The sequence below is a fragment of the Ursus maritimus genome, unplaced genomic scaffold (assembly GCF_017311325.1).
Source record: "Ursus maritimus isolate PB19 unplaced genomic scaffold, ASM1731132v1 scaffold_14, whole genome shotgun sequence".
Lineage (NCBI taxonomy): Eukaryota > Metazoa > Chordata > Mammalia > Carnivora > Ursidae > Ursus > Ursus maritimus.
In genome coordinates, this window is record NW_024423786.1 from 40,183,829 (window position 1) to 40,203,339 (window position 19,511).

General features: G+C 60.6%; 1 protein-coding gene across 1 annotated transcript in view; it reads left to right on the forward strand.

Annotated features, from left to right (window-relative positions):
• Window positions 1–19,511, forward strand: part of COL7A1 (collagen type VII alpha 1 chain) — a 30,562-nt gene that overhangs the window by 1,153 nt on the left and 9,898 nt on the right. Inside the window, exons 3-79 of the mRNA XM_040628859.1 lie at window positions 228–387; window positions 463–556; window positions 647–808; window positions 1,043–1,206; window positions 1,292–1,421; window positions 1,519–1,635; window positions 1,729–1,875; window positions 1,961–2,077; window positions 2,153–2,302; window positions 2,385–2,513; window positions 3,072–3,215; window positions 3,304–3,429; window positions 3,532–3,675; window positions 4,271–4,390; window positions 4,550–4,693; window positions 5,043–5,168; window positions 5,266–5,412; window positions 5,628–5,750; window positions 6,105–6,251; window positions 6,504–6,638; window positions 6,724–6,870; window positions 6,952–7,088; window positions 7,385–7,511; window positions 7,598–7,744; window positions 7,832–8,004; window positions 8,106–8,141; window positions 8,226–8,252; window positions 8,348–8,392; window positions 8,466–8,528; window positions 8,944–9,015; window positions 9,108–9,143; window positions 9,277–9,312; window positions 9,477–9,548; window positions 9,660–9,737; window positions 9,981–10,007; window positions 10,089–10,142; window positions 10,283–10,345; window positions 10,422–10,481; window positions 10,587–10,622; window positions 10,821–10,865; window positions 10,945–10,980; window positions 11,323–11,367; window positions 11,451–11,486; window positions 11,618–11,650; window positions 12,006–12,038; window positions 12,211–12,264; window positions 12,341–12,400; window positions 12,495–12,530; window positions 12,635–12,715; window positions 12,822–12,857; window positions 13,054–13,098; window positions 13,274–13,345; window positions 13,569–13,613; window positions 13,865–13,891; window positions 14,082–14,111; window positions 14,228–14,308; window positions 14,383–14,418; window positions 14,495–14,530; window positions 14,621–14,701; window positions 14,960–14,995; window positions 15,403–15,465; window positions 15,673–15,717; window positions 16,734–16,769; window positions 16,843–16,878; window positions 16,988–17,083; window positions 17,205–17,240; window positions 17,328–17,363; window positions 17,470–17,517; window positions 17,795–17,830; window positions 17,964–18,086; window positions 18,169–18,369; window positions 18,464–18,499; window positions 18,580–18,633; window positions 18,817–18,885; window positions 18,955–18,999; window positions 19,116–19,178; window positions 19,327–19,374. Of these exons, the coding sequence (XP_040484793.1) occupies window positions 228–387; window positions 463–556; window positions 647–808; window positions 1,043–1,206; window positions 1,292–1,421; window positions 1,519–1,635; window positions 1,729–1,875; window positions 1,961–2,077; window positions 2,153–2,302; window positions 2,385–2,513; window positions 3,072–3,215; window positions 3,304–3,429; window positions 3,532–3,675; window positions 4,271–4,390; window positions 4,550–4,693; window positions 5,043–5,168; window positions 5,266–5,412; window positions 5,628–5,750; window positions 6,105–6,251; window positions 6,504–6,638; window positions 6,724–6,870; window positions 6,952–7,088; window positions 7,385–7,511; window positions 7,598–7,744; window positions 7,832–8,004; window positions 8,106–8,141; window positions 8,226–8,252; window positions 8,348–8,392; window positions 8,466–8,528; window positions 8,944–9,015; window positions 9,108–9,143; window positions 9,277–9,312; window positions 9,477–9,548; window positions 9,660–9,737; window positions 9,981–10,007; window positions 10,089–10,142; window positions 10,283–10,345; window positions 10,422–10,481; window positions 10,587–10,622; window positions 10,821–10,865; window positions 10,945–10,980; window positions 11,323–11,367; window positions 11,451–11,486; window positions 11,618–11,650; window positions 12,006–12,038; window positions 12,211–12,264; window positions 12,341–12,400; window positions 12,495–12,530; window positions 12,635–12,715; window positions 12,822–12,857; window positions 13,054–13,098; window positions 13,274–13,345; window positions 13,569–13,613; window positions 13,865–13,891; window positions 14,082–14,111; window positions 14,228–14,308; window positions 14,383–14,418; window positions 14,495–14,530; window positions 14,621–14,701; window positions 14,960–14,995; window positions 15,403–15,465; window positions 15,673–15,717; window positions 16,734–16,769; window positions 16,843–16,878; window positions 16,988–17,083; window positions 17,205–17,240; window positions 17,328–17,363; window positions 17,470–17,517; window positions 17,795–17,830; window positions 17,964–18,086; window positions 18,169–18,369; window positions 18,464–18,499; window positions 18,580–18,633; window positions 18,817–18,885; window positions 18,955–18,999; window positions 19,116–19,178; window positions 19,327–19,374 (6,217 nt within the window). The remainder of the gene's footprint in view (window positions 1–227; window positions 388–462; window positions 557–646; window positions 809–1,042; window positions 1,207–1,291; window positions 1,422–1,518; window positions 1,636–1,728; window positions 1,876–1,960; window positions 2,078–2,152; window positions 2,303–2,384; window positions 2,514–3,071; window positions 3,216–3,303; window positions 3,430–3,531; window positions 3,676–4,270; window positions 4,391–4,549; window positions 4,694–5,042; window positions 5,169–5,265; window positions 5,413–5,627; window positions 5,751–6,104; window positions 6,252–6,503; window positions 6,639–6,723; window positions 6,871–6,951; window positions 7,089–7,384; window positions 7,512–7,597; window positions 7,745–7,831; window positions 8,005–8,105; window positions 8,142–8,225; window positions 8,253–8,347; window positions 8,393–8,465; window positions 8,529–8,943; window positions 9,016–9,107; window positions 9,144–9,276; window positions 9,313–9,476; window positions 9,549–9,659; window positions 9,738–9,980; window positions 10,008–10,088; window positions 10,143–10,282; window positions 10,346–10,421; window positions 10,482–10,586; window positions 10,623–10,820; window positions 10,866–10,944; window positions 10,981–11,322; window positions 11,368–11,450; window positions 11,487–11,617; window positions 11,651–12,005; window positions 12,039–12,210; window positions 12,265–12,340; window positions 12,401–12,494; window positions 12,531–12,634; window positions 12,716–12,821; window positions 12,858–13,053; window positions 13,099–13,273; window positions 13,346–13,568; window positions 13,614–13,864; window positions 13,892–14,081; window positions 14,112–14,227; window positions 14,309–14,382; window positions 14,419–14,494; window positions 14,531–14,620; window positions 14,702–14,959; window positions 14,996–15,402; window positions 15,466–15,672; window positions 15,718–16,733; window positions 16,770–16,842; window positions 16,879–16,987; window positions 17,084–17,204; window positions 17,241–17,327; window positions 17,364–17,469; window positions 17,518–17,794; window positions 17,831–17,963; window positions 18,087–18,168; window positions 18,370–18,463; window positions 18,500–18,579; window positions 18,634–18,816; window positions 18,886–18,954; window positions 19,000–19,115; window positions 19,179–19,326; window positions 19,375–19,511) is intronic.

Sequence of the window (19,511 nt, forward strand, 5' to 3'; positions counted from 1 at the left end):
CTGCTCCCCGAGGCAGGGAGCCCGAAGGGCTCCAGCCACAGGCAGGACACAGAGGGGTACCAGAGGAGCTTGTTAACGGCTTCAGAGATGGAGGACAGGAGTCACGGAACTAGGAGACCACTCAAGGGGACTGATACTCACAAACCTCACCCCAGAGGCTTCCTAGAGGCCAGGGCCAGAAGAGATCCTGGCCCCTAGCCTGCTGCCATCTTCCCTCCCCTGCACAGGACAGAGTTTGGCCTTGATGCACTTGGCTCAGGGGGTGACGTGATCCGAGCCATCCGTGAGCTCAGCTACAAGGGGGGCAACACGCGCACAGGGGCTGCGATTCTCCACGTGGCTGACCACATCTTCCTGCCCCAGCTGGCCCGACCCGGTGTCCCCAAGGTGATTTCTCACCCCACCATGCCCCCCAAGTTAGCTGTCTGAGGCACACTGATTGATCCCCGGCACCTGCCCCAGGTCTGCATCCTCATCACAGATGGGAAGTCCCAGGACCTGGTGGACACAGCTGCCCAGCGGCTGAAGGGGCAGGGGGTCAAGCTGTTTGCTGTGGGTGAGTTGCAAGCTGAGGGGACATGTGGTTGTGGTGGGGGCCGGGCAGAGGGCTCGTGAGCCCCTGAGCTCTGATTGGGTATCACCTCAGGGATCAAGAATGCCGACCCCGAGGAGCTGAAGCGAGTTGCCTCACAGCCCACCAGTGATTTCTTCTTCTTCGTCAACGACTTCAGTATCTTGAGGACGCTGCTGCCCCTTGTTTCCCGGAGAGTGTGCACAACTGCTGGTGGCGTGCCCGTGACCCTGCCCAGTGAGTTCCTGCCCACACTTGTGTGCTGACCTGGACCTCTGCCCCCGCGCCCCCACCTGGGAGTGCTGATGCCATCCCATGTGCTCCCGACACCAAGCTGGGGGTACTGCCCTCTGATCCTGCCCTCGAGATGCTGACCCTACCCCATGGATCCTGACCCTTGACCCCAATGCTACACTTTAAGTCTGACCCCCAATCCTCCTGCCTGATTGCCTGACTCCCCGCCCTTCCCAGCTGATGACTTGACCTCTGGTCCCCGAGACCTGGTGCTGTCTGAAGCAGGCAGTCAATCCCTGAGGGTACAGTGGACTGCAGCCAGTGGCCCTGTGACTGGCTACAAGGTCCAGTACACTCCTCTGACAGGGCTGGGACAGCCACTGCCGAGCGAGCGGCGGGAGGTAAGGATGTCTGGGATGGTAGGTGGAGGGTTGGGGATTTGGCTGGTGGGAAGTGTAAGGTAAAGTGACCTCTGACCTTGGGCAGGTGAGCGTCCCCGCTGGTGAGACCAGCACGCAGCTGCAAGGTCTCCGGCCACTGACCGAGTACCAAGTGACTGTGGTAGCCCTCTACGCCAATAGCATCGGGGAGGCCGTGAGTGGGACAGCTCGGACCAGTGAGCAATTCTGCTAACCTCTGACCCCACTCACCTAACTGCCCAGTAACCCCTCCCCCTGCCTGACTCTGCTAACCCCTGGTGCACCCTCCCCCAGCTGCCCTGGAGGGGCCGGAGCTGACCATCCAGAATACCACGACCCACAGCCTCCTGGTGGCTTGGCGGAGTGTGCCGGGTGCCACTGGCTACCGTGTGACATGGAGGGTCCTCAGGGGTGAGTGAGGGGGATCCCTGCACCTCAGACAGGATCGTAGGGTTCTGAGTCTATAAGGCACACTGACCGCCCGGGTACCACCCCCCGCTGCAGGCGGTGTCACACAGCAGCAGGAGCTGGGCCCCGGGCAGGGGTCAGTGTTGCTGCGTGACCTGGAGCCTGGCACGGATTACGAGGTGACTGTGAGCAGCCTGCTTGGCCGGAGCGTCGGGGCTGCCACCTCCCTGACTGCCCGCACTGGTGAGAAGGCCGGATGCTTTCTTCAGGCTGGGTGGGCAGGCAGACAGGGCACCAAGGCCACTGACGTCCCGTGTGCCCTGGGCAGATGCCTCTGTTGAACAGACCCTGCGCCCGGTCATCCTGGGCCCCACATCCATTCTCGTTTCCTGGAACTTGGTGCCTGAGGCCCGTGGCTACCGGCTGGAATGGCGGCGTGAGAGCGGTCAGTGCAGGGGAGAGGGGTGGGCAGGCAGGGCCGGGCTTGGCTTTCAGCTGGCCTGACCCTGTCATCTTGCAGGCTTGGGGGCGCCACAGAAGGTGGTGCTGCCCTCTGATGTGACCCGCTACCAGTTGGATGGGCTGCAACCGGGTACTGAGTACCGCCTCACGCTCTACACGCTGCTGGAGGGCCGCGAGGTGGCCACACCTGCAGCTGTGGTCCCCACTGGTGAGGGCTCTGTGGGCCTGGCCATGTTTCAGGGGAAGGGACGGGGCCCCCGGGCAGCCTCTCATGCTGCGCTCTCCAACAGGGCCAGAGCTGCCCGTGGGGCCTGTGACAGACCTGCAGGCAACTGAGCTGCCCGGGCAGCGGGTACGAGTGTCCTGGAGCCCAGTTCCTGGTGCCACCGAGTACCGCATCGCTGTGCGCAGTACCCAGGGTGAGGGGGACACAGCCACACCCACACACACATTAAAGATCCAGTTCTTGGGGTCTGATGGCACCTTCACCCCATCTTTCCACTCCTGGGTTTCTACAGCCTCCTTCTGTCTCCTTGTCCATCTATCCTCAAGGGGGCAACTGAGCCCAGATCTGTCATGGAGGCTGTCTGCTCCAGCCCTGCCTCAGCCCATCTTCTCACCGGGGTCTGTCTCCACTCACTGCCCCACGTCCCTTCTCCACAAGCACAAGCCCAGTCCCTGCCCTTCAGTGACCCTGGCTGGAACCACTGCCCACACTGATCTCTCAGCCCTTATCCCCACCCAATACTGGCCCCTGTCACCCCATGTCACTGTCTATCAATGACCTGTCAATTCCTATCGCTGTTCACTGACTTCTCTCATCCTACATTCCATGACCATGTCCACTGACCCCTATCATCTTGGGTCTCCATTCATCACTGGTCCATTATCCTGTGTCCCTGTCTTCACTGACCAGCATCGTCCCGCATCCCTGTGCCTCACTGACCCCTGCCCACCTACCCTGCCTTCTCTCTTAGGGGTTGAACGGACCCTGGTGCTTCCTGGAAGTCAGACAGCCTTTGACTTGGATGATGTCCGGGCTGGGCTAAGCTACACCGTGCGGGTGTCTGCTCGAGTGGGCACCCGTGAGGGTGGCGCCAGCATCCTCACGGTCCGCCGTGGTGAGCACTGCAGGAAGGCTGTGGGGGGACAGCTGCCTGACTTACTCCGGTCCTGGTTTGACCTCTGACCTCTATCTCTCACCCCCAGAACTGGAAACCCCACTTGCCATCCCAGGGCTACGAGTCGTGGCATCAGATGCAACACGAGTGAGGGTGGCTTGGGGACCTGTTCCTGGAGCCAGTGGATTTCGGATTAGCTGGAGGACAGACAGTGGTCGGTGTGGGGTGTGTGGGAGGGTTGTGGAGAGGAACAATCAGGGTATAGGGGATTGAAGGGACAGGCAAGAGCCATGTCAACACTTCCCTCTGACCCTAGGTCCGGAGTCCAGCCAGACATTGCCCCCAGAATCCACTGCCACAGATATCCTGGGGCTGCGGCCTGGAACTTCCTACCAGGTGGCTGTGTCAGCACTGCGAGGAAGAGAGGAGGGTCCCCCTGTGGTCGTCATGGCTCAGACTGGTCAGGGCCTCAACCAGCCCCTTGACTGTGTATCTCTAGTGCCCCTTTGGACCCCCACGCCTCCCCTCTCAGACCCTTGCTTCGCCTCAGAACGGTCTCCCTCTTCAGATTCCTGCTGCCTTCTCCCTCAGAGTCCTGCTTTCTGCTTTGGCCTCCCTTGCCTCCTAAGCCCCCACCTTCTTCAGATTCCTCTGCGTCTCCTCTAAGACCCCACTCTGCCCTCAGATTTCTGCTGCCTCGTCTCTCAGGCTCCCGCTGCCTTCTCTGCTCCGCCCGACTCTCCTCTAAGATTTACGCTTACACTTTTCCCTTTGTCAGACCCCTCACTGCCTCCTCGTACCTCCATCAGAACCCTATTATCTTCTCTGTCAGACCCTCTTCTCTCTCAGATTTCTCTCACCTGCCTCACTCAGATTGCACTATCTCCTGTCAGAACCCCCACTTCTTCCCCCATCTGACCCATTCACTTCCTCTACCATCAAATCCCTGTCTCCTTCTAGACTCCCATAGCCTTCTATTAGATGGTCCCCCAATCCTCCCCCATCAGACCCTCCACTGCCTCCTCCGTTAGACTCTCCATTGCCTCTCCCCCCAGACCCACTGGGCCCAGTGAGGACTGTCCATGTGACACAGACCAGCAGCTCATCTGTCACCATTGCCTGGAACAGGGTTCCTGGTGCAACAGGATACAGGATCTCCTGGCACTCAGGCCATGGTGGGGACCAAGGGTTTTGGAGGGGACTGGAGGTTTTGGAGGGTTTTGGGCGGGGCAGGTCTGGGTGGAATGGGGGATGGGGGCTTATTAGGGGTCCGGGGGGGGCATTGGAGGGCAGAGTCTAGCTAGCCCTGGAGCTGCCTTCATTCCTACTCCCAGGTCCAGAGAAATCCCAGTTGGTTTCCGGAGAGGCCACAGTGGCTGAGCTGGATGGGCTGGAGCCAGATACTGAGTACACAGTGCATGTGTGGGCCCATGTGGCTGGTGTGGATGGGACCCCTGCCTCTGTGGTTGTGAGGACAGGTGAGTGGACCCTGGCCAGCCGGCAACCACATCTCATTGGCTGCCCCACCCCACTGTGTGAACAGGGGTGTGTGTGAACATCCTGACTGCTTCAGCTGCCCTCTCCGTCACTGCTCAGTGGCTTCTCCACATTGACTAAGGATCCACCCTCAGCGACCTCCTGGCCGCTCCACACTGCCCACTCTGGGGCACTGACCTCCCCCCTCTCAGAGGTTGCCTACACTGACCTGTCCATACTAACCTCACCCTGACCTTCAGACCTCTCTGTATTGACCATGTTTGCACTGCCACTCTGTTCTCTGCCAACCATCCAGTGGCCCCTGACCCCTTACCCTGCCTCTGCCCCCAGACCCTGCGCCCGTGGGCAGTGTGTCGAAGCTGCAGATCCTCAATGCTTCCAGTGATGTTCTGCGGGTCACCTGGGTGGGGGTCACTGGAGCCACAGCCTACAGACTGGCCTGGGGCCGCAGCGAGGGTATGGTTCCCTGACTTGCCCTTGTCCCTCACGGCTGGGATTTCCTCTCTGGTAAGCCACCCCCACCCCGACTGTTGCCCCATGTTTGCCTGCCCAGGTGGCCCCACGAGACAGCAGGTGCTCCCGGGAAACACGGACTCCGCAGAAATACGGGGCCTCGAAGGCGGAGTCAGCTACTCTGTGCGAGTGACTGCACTTGTCGGGGACCGTGAGGGCGCGCCGGTCTCCATTGTCGTCACTACGCGTAGGCGGAGCTCGGGCTGGGGCGAGCCTTGGATTGGTCGCCTGCATGGTTTGGGGGCGGGGTTTATGTACGGCGGGCTACAAGGGGAAAGGAGGGATGAAGGCTGGGATAGGCAGAGGAGTCGGTTGGGGCGGTGCGCGTTCCAGGGTTGGTCTGGGATTGGCTCAGGAGCCAGTGGGGGCGGAGCCTCCCTGACTTCAGTGCTTTCTCTGTAGCGCCTGAGGCTCCGCCGGCACTGGAGACCCTTCGCGTCATGCAGCGAGGGGAGCACTCGCTGAGGTTGCGGTGGCAGCCGGTGCCTGGGGCACAGGGCTTCCGTCTGCGTTGGCGACCCGAGGGTGAGAGGTGTCCCCCGATGGGGTGGCGAGTTCAGGGACCAGTGGGGGCGGGGTTGGGGGCGGGGTTGGCGAGATGGGCGAGGTCAATGAGTGGGCAGAGTCTGTCAGTGGACGGCGTGGGGGGGTCTGCTGGATCAGTGACAGTGTGCGGGATCAGTCAGTGAGATGGGTGGGATCAATAAGGGTCAGTCGTGCAGGGTCATTAAAGTGAACAGGTTCAGCGAGAATGGGGAAGATCAATTAGGAGGGTGGATCTGGTCAGCAGGGTCAGTCAGGGAGGTGGGCAAGTTCATTAATGCTGGTCTGTAGCATCCTCCCATGTGTCTTGGGTCCCTACTCTCATGCCAGCCCCAGGTGGCCAGGAACAGTCCCGGATCCTGGGGCCCGATCTCAACAGCTATGAACTGGATGGGCTAGAACCAGCCACCCTATACCGCATATGGCTGAGTGTTTTGGGGTCGGCTGGAGAAGGGCCCCCCACAGAAGTGACTGCACACACTGGTGAGCCCAGAGAGTCCACCCTTCCCTGGTGTGACCTTTCCCCCACTGATGACCCACCCTGGTTTCCTGCACCCCATGATCCTTAGTGACTCCTCCTGTAGCCCCCCCACCACTCCTGCCCCTGGGGGGACCCCAGCATGATCTCCTATGACACTTCTTTCACTAAGATGATCCTACCCCAGAACCTCCTCAGATGATCTCTGGGTTCTCAAGACATAGACTCTGATCCCTGGTCTTTGATTCCTTCTTCAGAGTCACCCCGTGTTCCAAGCACTGAACTGCGTGTGGTGGACACTTCAATTGACTCAGTGACTCTGGCCTGGACTCCAGTATCTGGAGTATCCAGCTACATCCTGTCCTGGCGGCCACTCAGACGGCCTGGCCAAGGTGAAGGGGAGGCCAGGGTTGGGGTGGCATGGCAGTTAGGGCTCCATGGAAGGCCTCCCGTTTAACCAGATTTTATCCTCTGCAGACATCCCTGGGGCCTCACAGACACTTCCAGGGATCACGAGCTCCCAGCAGGTGACAGCGCTAGAGCCTGGCATCTCCTACACCTTCTCGCTGATACCCATCCGGGAGGGTGTACGGGGTCCTGAGGCCTCTGTCACACAGATCCCAGGTATGATGGGCACAGTGGGAGGGGCCTAAGGAGGTAGCTAGATGGGCCAGTTGCTTCAGTAACTCAGCCCCCTTCTGGCAGTGTGTCCCCATGGCCTGATGGATGTGGTGTTCCTGGTGCACAGCACTCAGGACAATGCTCATCGTGCAGAGGCTGTAAAGCGAGCCCTGGAGCGTCTGGTGTCTGCACTTGGGCCTCTTGGGCCACAGGCGGTCCAGGTTTGGCCCCAGATGCAGACAGACCCCTTCCCATCCCAGCCCTTCCCTGTCCCAGGCTTTATAGCAGCTACCATTTCCCTCCTCTACCAGTGATCCAGGCTCTATCAGTTCCCCCACCCCCCACCCCCAGGCTCCAGATCTCCCCCATCTGCTGGTTGGCTCCCTATCCTACCATCACTGCTGACTCCCTAGTGTTCAAGTTTAGTCCCACACCCTGAGGTCCGTATCTCCCCCCACAGACTCTGTCATCCTTGCTTTGCCATCCTCCCCAGGCTCTGTGTCCCCCTCCACCCCAGGTTGGCCTCCTGTCCTACAGCCATCGGCCCTCCCCGCTGTTCCCGCTGAACAGCTCCTATGATCCTGGCGTCATCCTGCAGAAGATCCGCAGCATCCCCTACGTGGACCCAAGTGGGAACAACCTGGGTAAGGAACTGCACTGAACATGGACTCTCGGGGCTTCCCTGCGGGGAGCTGGTTGCCCCTGAGTTCTGACATGTTCTTTCTCCCAGGCACCGCTGTGGTTACTGCTCACAGACACCTGTTAGCACCAGATGCTCCTGGGCGCCGCCAGCACGTACCAGGGATAATGGTTTTGCTTGTAGATGAGCCCTTGAGAGGTGACATCTTCAACCCTATCCGTGAGGCCCAGGCTGCTGGTGAGGAGTAGGGCTGGTGGGGATGGGACCTGGGAATCGGGCTGGCTCCAGCAGGGTTGTCATGCAGACTGCTGGACCCCTCCATAGGGCTCAAAGTGATGATCTTGGGCCAGGCCGGAGCTGACCCAGAACAGTTGCGTCGCTTGGTGCCAGGCATGGACCCCGTCCAGACTTTCTTTGCTGTGGATGATGGTCCAAGCTTGGAACGGGCAGTCAGTAGTTTGGCAACATCCCTGTGTCGGATTGGTTCGGCCACCCAGGTTTGCAAGGGACCTCTCAGTGAGGGGTAGCTGGCAGGGGAGAGGGTGTCTGGGGACTCTTGGTAGAAGAGCCTGGCCTCAAGGAGACCTTATGTCCACAGCCACAACCAGAGCCTTGCACTGTGCATTGTCCAAAGGTAAATGTCCAGGGTTGAGAGGGTGGGCGAGGGCCACACCTGGGGCTGGCCACTCTGACCCTCATTCGACATATCTTTCTCCAGGGCCAGAAGGGGGAACCTGGAGAGATGGTGAGTGGCCCTAGTTGGAGGCAGAGAATGGTTGGGGGTCAGTGGGGCTGGGGGGAGCTGGTGGTGGCACAGGGTTCACTGATTATCCTTCCTAGGGCGTGAAAGGACAAGCCGGGCCTCCTGGCCCCCCTGGCCTTCCGGTGAGTGCCTCCCCACGCCTGTCCTCTGCTCCCTGACTGGCACACTGCCTCCTTACCTGCTTTCTCTTCTCAGGGCAGGATTGGTGTTCCTGGCCCCCAAGGGCCCCCAGGAAGTACTGCTGCAAAGGGTGAGAGGGTGAGTGGAAACCATTGAGGTTCCCCTAAGACACTCCTGCAACTGTCCTCAGGGTTTTCAGGAGACGGAAGGAAAGAGCACGGGTAGAACCACAGGGTATTCCCAGAAGCCTAAGTGGGCATCATAAACCACACTAGAGTTTGGGAAAGGGCCTAAAGCAGAGCAGCCAGGGGAGTTTTGAAATTCCCCCAGAGAACCTGGGTGTAAGTTCGAAATCCCAGAGGCAGGGAAGGCCCTCCACCTCATCACTGCCCTTGTGCCTGGGATCAGGCCCCATTTAGCTCAGAAGGGCTGCTGTTCTGCCCCATTGCTCCACCCCAGCGACACTTGGGGGCCTGTGGGGTCTGGGCTCCTCCAGCAAACCAGGGGCATGGAGGGAGGGTCCCTTCCTGCCCTGAACTCTTTGCCTCCTCAGGGCTTCCCTGGGGCAGATGGGCCTCCAGGCAGCCCTGGCCGCCCTGGGACTCCCGGAAGCCCTGGCTCAAAGGTAAGCAAGCCTTGCCCTTGCAGGTCACACAGTGGGACTCTTTGCTTGAGTGGGTGGGTGGGTGGTCTGACTGTCCTGTCTTCCATTAACAGGGCTCCCCAGGGTGGCCTGGTCCTCGTGGAGAACCAGTAAGTTGCTTTCCCTTCTTTGCTCATCCGGTGTCTTCCCAAAGTTCTTTCTGTGGGGCGGGGGCCTGCGGGGGTGGAGCAGCATGGATGTGCTTGAGCCCAGGTATCACCCTTTGCTCTATTTTGTCCTCAGGGAGAGCGAGGACCTCGAGGCCCAAAGGGGGAGCCGGTAGGTGCAGGGGGAAGGGAGGAAGCCAGGATGGCCCAGGAAGGAGCAGGCTGGACACTGCAGGGCCTGCGGCATGACGAGGAATAGCTGAGGCCCCTCTAGGGGCTTCTCCCACCTCAAGGCTCCCATACCCTGAATCCTGTCCACTGCTTTCTGTCCTGCAGGGAGAGCCTGGACAAGTCATTGGAGGCGAGGGCCCAGGGCTTCCTGGGCGGAAAGGGGACCCTGGACCTCCGGTAAGTTCCAGGACATGTATGGGCAAGGGATGTGTGGTGGGGGACCAGAGGGAGGCTGGGTGGGAGTAGGGGTCTGTGGGGGTATACTTTATACTTGGTCTCTTCTGTCAGGGCCTCCCTGGATCCCGTGGCCCACTGGGGGACCCAGGACCCCGTGGTCCCCCAGGACTTCCTGGAACAGCTGTGAAGGTGACAACATGACCCCCGTGTGGTCTCATGACTTCTGTGTGATCCAGTGACCTAGTGACCCCATTTGAACCCACACAACCCCTACTGGTCGCTCTGACCCCATGTGACCCCTTAGTCCCCCGTGACTCCTCAGTTCCTCCATGACCTTTGTAATCCAATTTGTCCCCCTGACCTTCATCTTCCCCCATATATTGGGGAGTGGAGGTATAGTCCAGGGACATGGGGCCATGATCTGTCTTTCAGGGTGACAAAGGCGATCGTGGGGAGCGGGTAAGTGAGGGGCAAGGTGTCCTGGGGTGGCTTGGAATCTGATTCCCTTTGGCCATCTCCTGACCTGCTGTTCTCTCTCAGGGCCCTCCAGGATCAGGTGATGGTGGCACCGCTCCAGGGGAGCCTGGGCTGCCGGTGAGGGAGCCCTGAGGCTCTGCTGGGGAACTTGGGGTCATGCCCAGGGGTGTGGATACTGGGGCTGGGGCTCTGCTGGGCAGTGGGTGGGTGCTGGGCCTTGCAGTTTGGGGCTCACATTTTTACTCACTTTCCCTAAGGGTCTTCCTGGAAGCCCTGGACCCCAAGGCCCTGTTGGCCCCTCTGGACAGAAAGGAGAAAAGGTAGGAAGCCTGACCCTAGTACTGGGGTGGGGGTGAGGTGGGGGCAGGATCTTCTACTCATTTGTTTCTCCTTCAGGGTGACTGTGAGGACGGAGCCCCAGGCCTCCCAGGACAACCTGGGAGCCCGGGTGAGCGGGTGAGTATAGGGGGCAAGGGTTCTGAGGGGTGGCCACAGCTCCCACAGCCTTCCACTCTCTATGCTATCCTTATGCCCAAACCCAAACCTCTGAACCCCTTCTAGGGCCTACGAGGACCTCCTGGAGACATTGGCCCCAAAGTAAGTGCCATTTTAGGGGGTCAGGTGTGGGACATGACTCGCTGGGACTGCTATAGGTTTGGGGGAGGTGGGGGGATCAGGAGATGAGGGTTCTCAGCAGGTCAGAGGTTCTGGTTTCAGGGGCAGGATGGCTAGAGGTTGAGACACCCTCTCTGGGGTTTGACAGTCAAGGCACCTCTCCTATCTGTCTCCCCTTAGGGTGACAGAGGACTGAAAGGAGCTGTGGGTGAGACTGGAGAGAAGGTAAGTGCAGCCGAGGGGTCTCTCGGGGCCCCAGAGGGTCTGGAACCAGACTCAGCTCTGACCTGTTCTGTTCCATCAGGGTGAACGTGGATCCACCGGCCCAGTGGGACCCCAGGTGAGCCCTCTGACCCCAGTGCCAGTGCCCAGCTGATTCGAGGTCCGTGCCCCTTCCTGGTTCTGACTTCTCAGGCTTGACTCCCCCTGCCCCGCCACCTCTCGTCCCAGAACGTCCGCTGATGCAGACTCTAACCCTCAAGCCCTGGGACATGCTTTTCACTTCCTGACCCTGCTGAGCTGACCTTGACTTCCACTGACCTGGCGTCCCACGAGTTCAACCCCTGCCACCCGAATCCTGACCTTCCGTGCCCTCTCTGCAGCACCCTCACAGCCTCTAGCCCTTGTTTGCCATGATCACCCTGCCCCCTTCCCTCGGACCAGCATTTCTCTTCTTCCCCAGGGGCTGCCCGGAGTGGCTGGACGTCCAGGAGCTGAGGGGCCTGAAGTGAGTCTGTGACTGTGGTGGGACCGGGAGAGGGCTTTTCATGTGTTCCTCCCACTCTGGCTTCACACCTTTTCTACACGCAGGGGCCACCGGGACCTGCCGGCCGCCGAGGAGAGAAGGTGGGTCATTGCCTGGGGGCTGGTGCTCTCCCCCCACACCCCCGTACTAGGGATCGTGGCAGGTGGGACACCAGGCCCTTGGTTCCCAGGTGGGTCTCTGACCCATCCCTGCCTCTGTTCTTTTTCCACAGGGGGAGCCTGGTCGCCCTGGGGACCCTGCAGTGGTGAGCAAAGGGGGGATGGGGCTCTGGGCGCAGCGCAGCTCCTTGCGCACTGGCCTGCCTGTAGACCAGGGTGCCGGGCTGGGACCCTGTAACCTTGGGGCCCTGGGCAGGCTAAGAGCTCTGTGACTCTCCTTATGCTGTAACACATCTCTTGGCTCCTGGCTGTCGCCTGTGACCGTCACACAGGTCATGAGCTCCATGTAACCCCTGCCCCAGCTCCCAGCCATGACTCTGGGACCTCTGAACAGAGACTGAGCTCTATGACTTGCAGTACGATACTACCCCATCCCCAGTCAGTCACACAGTACTGCCGTCCCCAGGTGGGGCCAAGCGTGTCTGTCCTGTTTGTTTTCAGGGACCTGACGGTGCGGGGGCCAAAGGAGAGAAGGTAATTCTGGCAAGAGTGAAAGGAGGCTGACACAGGCTTGAGGTCAAGGTCACAGGGCCTGCCTGGAGGCCCCTGGGGGGCAAAGGGTCGTGGCATGATTGCTAGGTCGCAGGGGAGGGGGTCATGGAGCCTGGGGCTGATGCTGATGGTTGATGGTCTTTGTCACCCCCAGGGAGATGTGGGGCCCACTGGGCCCAGAGGAGCTGCAGGAGTCAAAGGGGAGCGGGTAAGCGAAGGGAAAGTGTCTAGGGGGTAGGGCAGGTGAAGGTTGTGCTCCCTGACTTCTGATCCTTCCACCACAGGGCCCACCTGGCTTGGTTCTTCCTGGAGACCCTGGCCCCAAGGGAGATCCTGGAGACCGGGTGAATAAACATGGGACTGGGGAGGGTGACAGAAAGAGGTAAGGTAGTACCTGGGAGCCCCAACTAAGTCCTGTACCCCCCACACACCCTGCAGGGTCCCATTGGCCTCACGGGCAGAGCAGGACCCCCGGTGAGTAACTGTAACCTTGAGTAACCTCGAGGTTTCTGGGGTTACTGCCCCCGGGGTTGGCTGCTACCTGCATCGCAATCCCTTCACTTCTGTCTCCTCCACAGGGTGACTCGGGGCCTCCTGGAGAGAAGGGGGACTCTGGGCGGCCTGGCCCCCCTGGACCTGTCGGCCCCCGAGGACGAGATGTAAGAAAGCTGGACTTGGGGGAGTTCCTGACAGGGGACAGGGGAGTAGGGTGTTGTCGGCATCTTGGGGGATCTGAGGACCAGGGCTGACTGTCCTGTCTCACAGGGTGAAGTTGGAGAGAAAGGTGACGAGGGCCCCCCGGTGAGACTCCTTCCCACTGTGATTTCTGAGCCTTTAGCCTTGAACTGGGATCCCACTGGGCTGGGGGCTCCACCCGGTCATCTGGTCCATTCCCCTGCCTACTGTCCGGCTGGTGCCAGGCCCTTCTCTGCCCCTTCTCCCCGAGTCCGTGTGAGTCCAACACACCTGCTCAGTGTGGCTTTCTCTCCATCACCAGGGCGACCCAGGTTTGCCTGGAAAAGCTGGCGAGCGTGGCCTTCGGGTGAGGCTGGCAGGGTGAAGTAAGGGGGTGCTGGAGAGTCTGGAGGGAGGCATGGTGTGATGGGAAACTCTGGCCTGATTTGGAGGTGATGAGGAACCTGGGGCAGTATGGGGGGGGTCATGGGAAACCTGAAAAATGCTGGGAGGGCCTGTCTTAGGCCAGCTGCTCTTCCCAGGGGGCACCTGGAGCTCGGGGGCCTGTGGGTGAGAAGGGAGACCAAGGAGATCCTGGAGAGGATGGACGAAATGTGAGTCCTAACCCCGACCCCAAACCCCAACTTCAACCATCCAGTTCCCAGCCCCTGCTCCTGCCGCCCCAACCGTGCAATGCTAAATCCTCACAATCCCCTGTGACCCCTTCATCACAACCCCCAAAGGCCACCAGGATCCCCACGAGTCCTTAGTTTGCTTCCCGAACTCCCTGAAACTGCCACCTATCTTGAGTGACCCTGACCCCCTGACTTTCTGCAGGGCAGCCCTGGACCATCTGGACCCAAGGGGGACCGTGGGGAGCCGGTGAGTAGTGCCAGTGTCCTGGGCTCTGGAGGGATGCAGATTTCCAGTGTTTGGTCTGGTCAGTGATCACATAAGGGGCCTGGGGGTCAAGGTGGGGCGCACTGATGGCCACCTCCGGGCCTGACCTGCCTTCTGGGGGTTGGCATTGGGGTGCTTCAGGGAATCTGGGAGCAGAGTTGAGCCTGGGGCAAACCTGAGTCATGCCCTGGGACCTCGGGGCTCCTATTGACCATAATCATTTCCTTCCCCAGGGTCCCCCAGGACTCCCTGGACGGCTGGTAAGGGTTGAGCTGAGTCTGGTTCTCTGCATCTCCCTTGCCTGGCCCTGTTGGCGCCACGTGGTGTCCCTTCATCCCTTCTACTGACTCCCATTTCTCCTATGGCCTCCCGAGAGCTCCATTGATCCCATAGCCCCTCACTGGCCCCATTGCCCCTTGTTGAATCATTCACTGGCCATTCCCCCCGCAGGTGGACCCGGGACTTGGAGCTGGAGAGAAGGTATCAGGGTCTGTGGGTGGAGTGAGGCTCGGAGCACAGGAACATCCCAGTGCCTCCATGGCGGGCATGCCTACAGCCCTAGGACTGTTCCTTCAACAAGCTTGTCTCTGCCATAGGGAGAGCCTGGGGACCGTGGACAGGAAGGTCCTCGAGGACCCAAGGGTGACCCGGGCCCCCCTGGAGCCTCTGGGGAAAGGGTGAGTGTGGTTGGTCCCCTGAGGAAGTGTAGGCCTGGAAAGGCCTGGTCTGATTTCTTCTCCTCCTATCCTAGGGTGTCAGTGGACTTCGGGGGCCCCCAGGCCCTCAGGTGAGTGATGCTCTTTGCCCCAGCAACCTCAGTCCCACCCCCACCCTCACCTCTCATCTGACCTTGTTCCCTCCAGGGGGACCCAGGTGTCCGAGGCCCAGCAGGAGAGAAGGTGAGAGGGCAGGGAGGTTTTTCAGGCGTGAGCCAGGTTCTTAGGTCTGTCTTATCCTTATGAGGCCTCTTACCTCTCTGTCTTCCTCAGGGTGACCGGGGCCCACCTGGCCTGGACGGCCGTGGTGGGCTAGATGGGAAACCAGGAGCCACTGGCCCCCCTGGGCTGCATGTGAGTCGTGATGGTCACTGCCTGGCCCCACCCTCCCCTTCCCTCTTCACATGGCTCCCACCTCACCTGGGTCTTCTTGGTCTTGATGAGGTCCTGAGCCAGATGGGGTGCTTGTATCTTCTCCCGGGGAACCCGGCTGGGTGGGGGGTGGTAATGCCTTGCAGGCCCTGAGTTCACAGGAACTAGTGGCCGTGACAGTGGGCGGTGCTCCCGACCCCGTGGTCACTGCAGACTCCCTGACTTTGAGTCTCTTCTCAGGGTGCTACAGGCAAAGCTGGAGACCCAGGGAGAGACGTAAGTGAGGGGAGATGTTGGGCTGGAGGGTGGCTCAGGGATCCAGCGTGAACTGCAGCCCGGTCATCACACTGCAGCATCCGTGGGAGCAGGGCGAGCTGGTCCAGCTGGGTGCTTGGGATGGTCTCAGTCCCTGGCAGACAGGGTTTAGCAGGGTCCAGCTCTCTGACCTTCTCTGCCTTGGGGGCCTTAGTAGGTCCCCCAAGTCCTGGGGGTTCTTCCCTGGGGAGTTTTAGCAGGGGACCCCTAAACAATGGGGTCTCTGCCTCAGGGGATCTCAATGAAACCTCCAAATTTTGGGGGTCTCTACTCTCAAGGAGGATCTTAGTGGGGTCCTCCCCAGTCCACGGGTGGGCTTCAGGGGCTCTCTCAGTGGCTCTCTCAGTCCTAGCAAAGACTTTTTCCAGGGCCTGCCGGGCCTCCGAGGAGAACATGGCCCCCCTGGCCCAACTGGCCCCCCTGGAGCCCAGGTGAGACTGAGATTTCATGGTACCTTTTTTTTAAGTTTATTTGTTTACTTACTTTTTAAAGTAATCTAAGTCACCTCTACCCCCAACGTGGGGCTCGAACGCAGGATCCTGAGTTCAAGAGTTGCATATTCTATCTTATGGTACCCTTGTGCCCCCTTACTGCCCTCTCCCGGGCCCTGACTCCTGATCAATGATCTGTTCCCACAGGGAAAGCCAGGAGAGGACGGCAAGCCTGGCCTGAATGGGAAAAACGTGAGTGTCCAGAGCAGACGCAGGGACACACTGAGAAACGCCAGCACACACGTACACACATGTGCAGCTACCCACGGGCCACATACGCAGACTGCTGTTGAGACGTGTCCACACCCACATACCTAGCCCGGACCCACACATATTCCCTGAAGCACGCGCCCGCAGCCTCGCAGACCGCGAGCTATGCAGCTGCGCCGACCGGTGCCCAGATGGTCACAGACACAGTGAGCCACACGGCTGTGCGGACTGGTGCCCAGATGGACTGACAGCCGATGCCCAGACGGACTGACACACACAGCCACGGGCACAGGCGAGGAGCCACGGACACAGAGTGAGAGGTGCAGACATACTGGCGTGAAGCCACATTCAGGGAGACTTGGAGCCGTGTTGACACGCAGACACCCCCACCCAGCCCAGATACGTGCTAAGACATCTGTGGAGCCCGGGCCACATGAGGACTTGTGTTGAAGTATGGTGAGACTCACGTCCAAGGGCCTGGCGTGTGATACGTGCATTTACGTCCACAGTCATTCATACGCATATGGCCACACATACTGAGACACACACAAGACTTGCTGGCGGATACTGGGACATACGGACACACGTCCATCCTGTGTATACACGTATATGCCCATGTGGAGATGTGGGTGAAGATGTGCAGACAGACTGAGACACCTACTAAGTGTCACCTGCCAGGACACACAGACCCATGCGTGGGTACACGTGCTAACACGCACACGCACACACACACACACACACACACACACACACACACACACCCAGAGACGCATAGATGTGGAGTTACATCTAGAAAGCCGGAGACAGAGGCCATGGGCAGTTACCTGTGAGGTGAGCAGGGCCCCGCAGGCACGCCCTCCCGTGTGCCGCAGCTTACGCAGATGGTCCCAGGCCCTGCCCCAAGCACACGGAGGTTTGGAACTACAGGCACAGACACAGTCATCAGAGGTCAGCCGAGCCAGGGAATCTTGGGGCTGATGTGAATCTTCTGCCCACAGGGAGAACCTGGGGACCCTGGAGAAGATGGAAGGAAGGTAAGACCCCTCACTTGGAGTCTGCTCTGGCCTCAGATGAGGGCCCTGTCTAAAGTGCCCTTGTCTTCCTTAGGGAGAGAAGGGAGACTCCGGCGCCCCTGGGAGAGAAGTGAGTGCTGGAGTCTTGGGCAATCTGACGCCTGACCCTGACTCTGTGGTATACGGCTCCACTCTTTTCTGGGGTCTCAGGGTCCTGATCCTGGCTGCCTCCTCCACAGGGTCACGATGGTCCCAAGGGTGAGCGTGGAGCTCCTGGTAGCCCTGGACTCCAGGGCCCCCCAGGCCTCCCAGGGCAGGTGGGCCCCTCCGGCCAGGTGAGTATGCAGAAGGGGAGTTCTAGGACTTGGGCGCAACAGGAACCATTATGTTCCCACTGGATACTGCCCTGGGATGCCATGGTCCTGTGTGACGACTTTGTGTTGTGTCTTATCTCAGGGTTTTCCTGGGGTTCCGGGAAACACAGGCCCCAAGGTGAGTGTGCATTTGGTGGGTCGGGGGTGTGGTGAGGGCTGAGCAGGGTTGGGGCACTCCTCCCACCTGATCATTCTTTGTTCTCAGGGTGACCGTGGGGAGACTGGACCCAAAGGGGAACAGGTGAGGTCCCCACCTTTTTCACGTGCCAGGTAGCCATAGCTCCCACCTACACACACACAGTCCCCCCAGAAACTGGGTCCAGCAGCTTATCTCTCGGTGTCTCCAGGGCCTCCCTGGAGAGCGCGGCCTGAGAGGAGATCCTGGGAGCGTGGGGGTGAGTGAAGCTCAGGACCCTGTCCTTGACTCATCCGCGTGCATGAGGAAGCCACCTCTCTCCCCTCCCCCTTGCCATGAGGCCCCATGGATTCTGTCCCCTGCCCTCAGTCCCCTGCTCTGCTGGGATTCGGAAAGCCGGGCAATGGGGACATGTCAGGGAAGGGCTTCCAGGGCCTCGGGCTGCCTCAACCGGTGCTAAAGGATCCTGTGGGCCAGAGGAAGGGGGTATGGAGGCTTCTCTGAGGGCTGCCCCTCACCCCAGCTTGTGTCCCCAGAATGTGGAGCGGTTGCTGGAAACTATTGGCATCAAGGTAGGTTGTTTGGGGGCTGGGAGTGGGGGCAGGTGGGAGCCCCACAGGGTTAGTAGGGCCCACTTGGCTGAGCGGGAGGCCTGGGTGGCTGTAGGGACAGGCCCTGTTTTCCCAACACCTCGCTATCACTCAGACGTCTGCCCTGCGGGAGATCGTGGAGACCTGGGATGAGAGCTCCGGCAGCTTCCTGCCCATGCCTGAACGACGCCGTGGCCCTAAGGGGGAGCCAGGCGAGCGGGGCCCCCCGGGCAAGGAGGTGTGTGTCCACGGCTTGGGGGGGGCACCCTGGGGACAGCGTCCTTGCAGAGCTAGCGACATTCACTCTTCTGTTCCTCCAGGGCCGTATCGGCTTTTCTGGAGAACGCGGGCTGAAGGGAGATCGTGGAGACCCTGGCCCTCAGGGGCCACCAGGCCTGGCCCTTGGGGAAAGGGGCCCCCCTGGACCTCCGGGCCTTGCTGGGGAGCCTGGAAAGCCTGGCATTCCTGGGCTCCCAGGCCCGGCTGGGGGCACGGGGGAGGCAGGCAGGCCAGGAGAGAGGGTGAGTGGGGCTAACCGGGAGGGCTGGGGGTGCGGGCCCAGGAGGAGCTGGACTCCCCACGGACATGGCTCCCAACCTGCTATTTGCATCTCAGGGAGAACGGGGAGAGAAAGGAGAACGTGGAGAACCGGTGAGCTGGGATGGCTTCTAGCGGTGGGACTGCCTGGGCAATCTGCTGGGGCAGCCCTGCCATTTCCTTCTTCTCCGTAGGGCAGAGATGGCACTCCTGGCCTCCCTGGACCTCCCGGCCCCCCTGGCCCCAAGGTGATCAGCCCAGCCCTACCCTAGACCTGTGACTCTCGTTACCAGGAGGCTACCATTAACTCAGGCCCCAGAAACTCCATGTGGTGTCTCTGACCCAAACTCCTGTGGGATCTTGTGAGAGAAGATGACCCCTCCATGCCTCTGTGACAGATGCCTCTCTCCCTTGTGACCTTGTGTGTGTAGGTGACCGTGGAGGAACCAGGTCCTGGACTCTCTGGAGTGCAAGGACCCCCTGGATTCAAGGGCGCAAAGGTCAGTGCGTGGGATCCGTTGGGGAGCCACCTTGGCACCGGGGCCTGGCTTGACATGTCATCCCTACAGGGGGAGCCAGGCGGTGACGGCGACCAAGGCCCCAAGGGAGACAGGGTGAGGCCTCCCCCACCACCGTGCTTCCCCCTCCTTTTTGGGAGCACCCGAGGGGTGGTGTGTACGTGGGCACACAGTGGTGACGGGGGGCTCAGGGCGTGCCTTTCTGCTCACAGGGTGTGCCAGGCCTCAAGGGAGACCGGGGAGAGCCTGGCCAGAGGGGTCTCGATGGCAGCCCGGTGAGTCTGCACCACAGGCCACCCCCGGGCCAGCCCGGGGCGCTTACAGTGTGGTCCGACTGAAGTCTGCACTGCCTGGGACTGTCTGGGGGAAGCTGGGATGGGGGAACAAAGAGGGACAGCGTAGCCTTCAATCTGTTCTCTCCAGGGCCTACCAGGAGAGCGTGGTGTGGCTGGACCCGAAGGGTGGTGGTGGGTGCAGCTTGGCCCAGGCCGAGGGAATAGCTCCTCTCTGCCGTGTGCTGGCCACTCCAGGCGCGTGTCACTAGTGACAAGGGTGTTGTGCCTGCGAGCCCGGGGGGGAGTGCAGATGCGTGACATCTGTGTGTGTGT